Below are 6244 nucleotides of genomic sequence, written 5' to 3' on the forward strand. Positions count from 1 at the left end.
CGCTTCATCGAGAGGAACATCTTTGCCCTGTTATCCCGAAAGCTATTGTCACCTTTTCTCATGCCGGGATGCTGTGCCTCTGTGTGAAACGCAACGGAAACGCGCACCTTCCGTGAAGATGGATGAAGTGTTTCCTCTGCATTTGTCTCCGCATCCAGGCTACCCCCCTTTGCACACGTCGCTTCTCCCTCAGAGGAGGATGACATCGCGAAGGGAGCCCGCAGCAGCTCCAATTGGCTGCCAGCTTCAAGGACGCGGCCAATCGGATCGGTCCCTGGGCTGCGCGTGTTTCCCCCTTTCCCTGACTCCCCGTCTTGCGCATCACTTTTAGGCTTCCACAGCGCTACATGGACGCGCGTCGGCTCGGAGGTGGGTTTTTCGGAGCCGCGGCGATGGAGGAGGGGGAAGGGCGGCATGCACATGATGCGGGGATGCTGAGGCAATAGGCGAGGAGAGCGCAGTAGAATTGTGACTGGACCTCAGAAACCAGGAGCAGGAGGAGGAAGGGTGGGAGGGGGGAGCAGCCGTCGCTGATCCACACAGGAGCAAGCCCGGGCGTCTTCCACCATGGGCTGCTGGCTCTCCGGACCGTGGGTGGGCGACCCAGCGGTGAGTAACCACCAAGCTCCGATCAGCCAATTGATGCCCGGTACGAATGTGTGTTTGAAATCTCCCAAGGTTGTCTCGGTGAAGTACGAAAAGCTGCAAAATCTCGCTTCGGCGATAGCGCCGTCGCTGTCAAATTTAAGCGTGTACGCGAGACAGCTGCATACAGCATTCTCCAAATTGATTTCATATTCAGATCATCGTGTCAAGGAAGCGTGCACTTCGTCAGCCATTTTGTGCATCTCAGCCCAGTTTGTGTGTGTGCGTGTATATGTACACACTGCCTGGCCACAATATTAGGCACGCATCTCACGATGTTCAATGCAGGAATTCCACCTTTAAAAACGCCGATATTCGGATTACTCTTACTGCGTTAAGTTTATTTAAGGGGTGCGCATAATGATCGAGAAACTTACTTGAGGAATTAAAGTGTTATTGGCTTCCCTGAGGGGTGGCGTTTATTTGTCGGAGTGGCCGATGCACCTGCACTCTGGAAATGTAAAACCCAAGCGCTATTCATTCCACTGAAATTCTTCTGTTTGAGTGGAGTTCTTTATTCGTTTATTATTTCTCAACATACCCCAACTGGGATGTATACCTTGGCCTGTATTCCTTCCACCTTTTCGTAGCTGTTTATCTGAGGGGAGGTGTTTCGATGTTGAAGTGGAGGATGCAAATCGGAAGATCAATAACACTATAATAACAATACAATACAATACAATCAATGCAAATAACAATACAACAATCAATAACATGATTCATTCCACTGATTTTTGCAGGAGGCGCCCATTTGAAGGGAGGTGTTTATTTGTTTGGGTGCACCCCCCTCCATCGAAAATTAGGAACCACTGTGGTAAAAGTTCAATCATCAAAATCGTGTATAATAATAATAATAACCTCAATAGTTGGGCAGTACGTGTGTCTGACTGTGCGTGTTTATGTGTGTGTGTAGATGTGTGTGTGCGTGTTGCTGAATGTAGAGGAGGGTGACTCATGGCTGTGATGTGCTGCAGCTCATGCGTCTCATTTAATGTGTGCTGAGGCGTGTGTGTGTCTGCGTGTTCATGTGTGCGTTTGCGTGTGGGTGTGTGTCACCACGTCCATATTACTCCCGTCACACGGCTGCAGCGAACGCAGAAAGAGGGCTGCGCGCGTGCGTCCGCGAGCAGAACGCCGTGTTCCGGCCCACTTGCGTAACGTCGCCTGTGCGGCGCGAAGGCGGCGGAGGGCGCGCTTAAAATGGAAGCCGCGCGTGGCGTACTTTTTGCACATTTCGAGAGCGCGCTGGCCCGTTTGCGAGCGAGCGTTCGGTTCTTTTTCTCGGATCTCACCTCCCGAGGTGCGAACGCACCGATTACATCACGGTGACATCAGCAGGGGTTCTTTTTTTTTTGTTGTTGTTGCAGGGCTGACGTTTTGAGATCATGCCGAGCTCATTTTCACGTGTGAAAAATTGAAAGACGAGGAGGAGGAAGAGCGGGGAACACCTGCTGTTCGCCTCCAGACTTGATAAAAACCCACTCTTACAGGACCGTGTGTGGGCACACTCATCAAGATCAACTAAAAATGGCGACGAGGACGGGTTGATTGCCGATCCAGGGGTCCTGAAGTTATGATACTGCAGATTATTCGTGATACTGTAGATCTCATGAATGACTATCCAAGTGTGTCGCCCACTTGAGACGAATTAAGATCACGCCCCCCTACCCCACACTTAAATAGACACCTTTGTCTTTTTGCATTCCTCGCATCCAGCTGCGCGGCGGGCGCAGCCTGGCGCAGCTGAGCCAGCGCGACGCGCTCCGCATCCTCGCGGCGAGTCAGCTTCCCGTCACCATGCAGGTGAAGAGTCAGAGGGGTCGCGGCGGCGGGGAGGCCGACCCCCGGGGTGCCTGGGAGCCCCTGCCCCTCAGCCTTCAGCATCTGAATCTGCCCCTGCCCAGGATGCCTGCGGGGCTCAACGACCCCAGCCCCACCTATCAGGACAGGTGCGCGGCGTCACACATTGGTTGATATTGTTGCCCCCCCCACCCCAATATATATATATATATATATATATATATACATACATATGAATTGTTCTCCTTCCTGCAGGCATTATTTCGGCCACTTGTCTCTGCCGCAAGATCACTGTGATGGAGGACGCTACGGGTACCTGTCCAGCTCTCCAAGAGACACTGTGGACATGGGCCGCCAGGTAACCCCAAGTCGCCTTTATGTGGATCCTTCGTAGCCCTTCTGTGGTTCAGTTTTCACGCGTGGGCACTCTTTCAGGATCCGGACTTGAGCGGCCGGCGACCCAAGGAGCAGAACTGCCTGATGGGATGTTGCAACGTCAACTTAGATGAGCCCAAAGGATACCACAGTCAGGTAGCCCCGCCCTTTCCGACGACTATGCACATCAATATTTCCATCACAATTTTATATGATCAATGCCGTGATCACCGTCAGAAGTGTGGCAGCGCCCTAGCACCCTCTAGTGATCAAAATTCACAATATTTTCAAGAGGGTATCATTTTCTTGCTTTGTTTTTACTATTTGTGGCAGGACTTATTCGTTAAACGAGGGTTGTCAAACTCCTTCTGTTGTTCTGGTTTCCCTCAGACGGCCATTATGACTGTAGAACAAAAAAAAAATCCCCTCATCATATTTACATCATCATTATGAGAACTAGTTTTGGAATCAGAAATCATGGGGAATGTGTTTTTCAATCATTCACATTTGGTAACACAGAAATGCTTCTAATATATCAATTTTTATCATTATTGATGTATGACCATTTGAAATTTTGGTACAGATTTTTACAAGAATCATGGAAATTGACACTCTAGATTTGGCTTCGCGGGCCACATAAACTCATGTGGCAGGCCAGATCTGGCCCCCGGGCCTTGAGTTTGACACCTGTGCCTTAACCCATGCTTTTTGCATGGGAGGATTTTGTTGAAATATTGTGATGTGTAAAATATATACGTTGGCGAAATAAAAGTTGTGAAACACAGAGGTGTAACAGGGTTGGACTTTTACAGGCCAGATCTTTGGTTCCCATCCGATCTTCAATGTAGTAACAAAGAGAACCTAACCCGAAACGTGTTGTTTGTAGCCGGACGATGACGACTTCATGCTCGAGAAGCCTTTGGGCTTCCTGCCCTTCCACCACGAGCTGGACAGTGGCCTCGGCTGGACCGACGGTTCCCTCCACCAAGGTGACCTCTCCGGCCTGGAGACCGAGGAGGCCGGCCTGGAGGACTGCCACTCCCACGGCGCCCTGGGCCCCGGCGCCCGCGGGGCCTTCGGACCCGGCGGCGGCTCGCCTTCCTCCGAGTCCTTCATTTCGTCCGAGCTCAGCGACTCGGGCTTCTACAGCGTGAGCACCGGCGAGTTCCGCCACTTCCAGAGGATGCTGGAGAAGCGCATGCGGCTGTACAACGCCAGGCTGCAGCACCAGGGGGAGATGTGCGAGAGGCGGGAGCGTCGTGACAGCTGCCCCATGAGCCACCGCGAGCTGCTGGAGGCCATCCCCGAGACGCTCGCCATGCAGCCCCCGTGTCAGCGCGTGCAGATGGGGATGGAGGAGGCCCCTGGCGCCGTCTTGGACGTGCCCAACCGTGGACTTTTCAGGTATGTGGACGGTGAAAAAAAGGAAGATCATCATCCTGAAGTGGGGTACACTCAAGAGTGATTGCGGGGAACATAAAGAGAAACGACCACTCACGCTCACATTCACAGCAGTGGACAAATTAGCTTCTTCAATGAAGCTAACATGCATATTTTTATGGTAGGAAACCAGAAAAACAAAAATATTCTAAGCCTAAACTTCAGAACTTTTAGGCTCTAACCCGTAGTCCACCGTGCTGACCTCGGAGCAGACAGTCAGTTCTACACAAAGGCGCGTTCGTTGTAGGCCAATGTGGGCCTTCTCAAACTGAGCTCATCTCCATGGAAACAGTCAAGTACTTCTCATTCAAATAGGAAAGATAGAGTGCCCCAAAAGCGAGACTACTGTTTGAGCTATTTCCATTGAATTCACATATTTTTATGCTCTTTCTGTAACACCCTACAACGCCACAAGATGGCGCTAATGGGAAAATAGTAAACTATGTCAAGAAAGTGTCTTGAAGATCTGTAGGGCAGGTTGAACATATGTAAAAACATGATCGGAATAACAATTCTTATTCACTTGTTCTGACAAGGAACGTTTATTTTTTTTTTTCCTAGAGTGTCATCAGTCCAGTTCCACAAAACGGACCGCCCCTGCCTGAACCGCCACAGCTCCAGCAGCGGGGCCCTCTTCAACCCCTCCCACGCCCTCACGGCCGTGCCCCGGATGAGCGGCCCCGTCCTCTCCACCTGCAGCACGCCGTCCAGCCACCGGAGGCCGCTAGCCCCCGCGCAGCAGCCGCACCACCAGGGCTCCGGCTCGGCGGGGATGCTGAGGAGAAGCCGGACCCTGCACCACCGCCCTCCTCAGCAAGAGTACCGGAGGCGGGCCAGCCACCCGGCCTCGCCGTCCTACTGCGCGGCCACCCTGCACCACTGCGGCGCGGTCCCACCTCACGGGATGCAGCCGGGGCTACCGGAGGAGACGGAGATGGGGGCGGATGTGATGGCTTCCCCGCTCTCTGCACAGCAGCACCCAGGTACTCTGGGCCATAATTGAACCACCCCCGGTTAACCTCGTTCAAAAATGCAGTTTCAACTCAAGACAAATCATCGTTTGTCTTTTTTTTTTTTTTCAGTGCACATCCGGGTGCCCAGCGAACACGAGCTGTGCTACAACGCCAACCCCGGCGCCCACCACGACTGGTGGCAGCAAATGAGCTTGATGCCCGACCTGGCGGTGGAGCGGGGTGACCAAATAGAGAGGGAAGACATGGAGAAAAGTCTTGAGAGGGAGGCGCAGATTCAGGAGGAGGTGGAGCAGGAGTTGCAGAGGAGCTGGGCGGCCAGGGAGCAGCGGCACCTCCAGGGCGCGGTCCACCTCACCCAGCCGGGGGACGTCAACGACACGTGGCCCAAGCCGGCCAGCCGCCAGGCCCAGGTCGGCGGAGGAGGAGCCCGGGGTCTTTACAGCACCTTGGAAGGCCACATGGGGGCCACCAATACTGCTCCTTTGGATGCGAAGAAAGAGCAGCTGGACGCGCAGTTCCCGACGTCCGGTCTTCAACCCAAAGGGATGCCTTGCTCCAAACCCAGCACAAATTCCCGGGTGTCTAGGAACCAGCTCCTGAGGGACCGAGCCTCGCAGCTGGCCGACGAGCGCAGCGGGATGAGCACGGACGAGGAAACCAGCGCTGACATGCTGCTGGGTCGGTACTGGAGCCGGACGGAGAGGCGAGAACACTTCCTGCTGGCCCGCGAGCAGAGGCAGCAGCAGGCCAGGGGCGGGGGAGGAGCCGGTCCCGGATCCGGCCCGCCCCGCTCCCCTGGCCCGGACCCCCGGGCGGGCGGCCCCATGACGGATGGGCGGTGCAACACGGTGCTGGAGATGAGTCAGAGGAAGCTGAGCCGGCTGAGGAACCGGAAGATGTTGGACGACTGGACCACGGTGGAGGAGCTGCTAACGCACGGCACCAGGCTGGACAGCCACGACCACCCCATGCTGTGTGCCAGCCCCCTGCTGACCGTCACCACCGTCTGA

General features: G+C 54.3%; 1 protein-coding gene across 1 annotated transcript; it reads left to right on the forward strand.

The window, feature by feature from the left end:
• Positions 1-2791: 2791 nt before the first annotated feature.
• Positions 2792-6244, forward strand: LOC133507371 (uncharacterized). The gene is made up of 5 exons (XM_061832323.1): positions 2792-2803; positions 2881-2976; positions 3707-4224; positions 4822-5243; positions 5343-6244. The coding sequence occupies exons 1-5, from the start codon at positions 2792-2794 to the stop codon at positions 6242-6244; spliced, it is 1950 nt and encodes a 649-aa protein (XP_061688307.1).

This window comes from Syngnathoides biaculeatus, chromosome 10 (genome assembly GCF_019802595.1).
Source record: "Syngnathoides biaculeatus isolate LvHL_M chromosome 10, ASM1980259v1, whole genome shotgun sequence".
Classification (NCBI taxonomy): domain Eukaryota; kingdom Metazoa; phylum Chordata; class Actinopteri; order Syngnathiformes; family Syngnathidae; genus Syngnathoides; species Syngnathoides biaculeatus.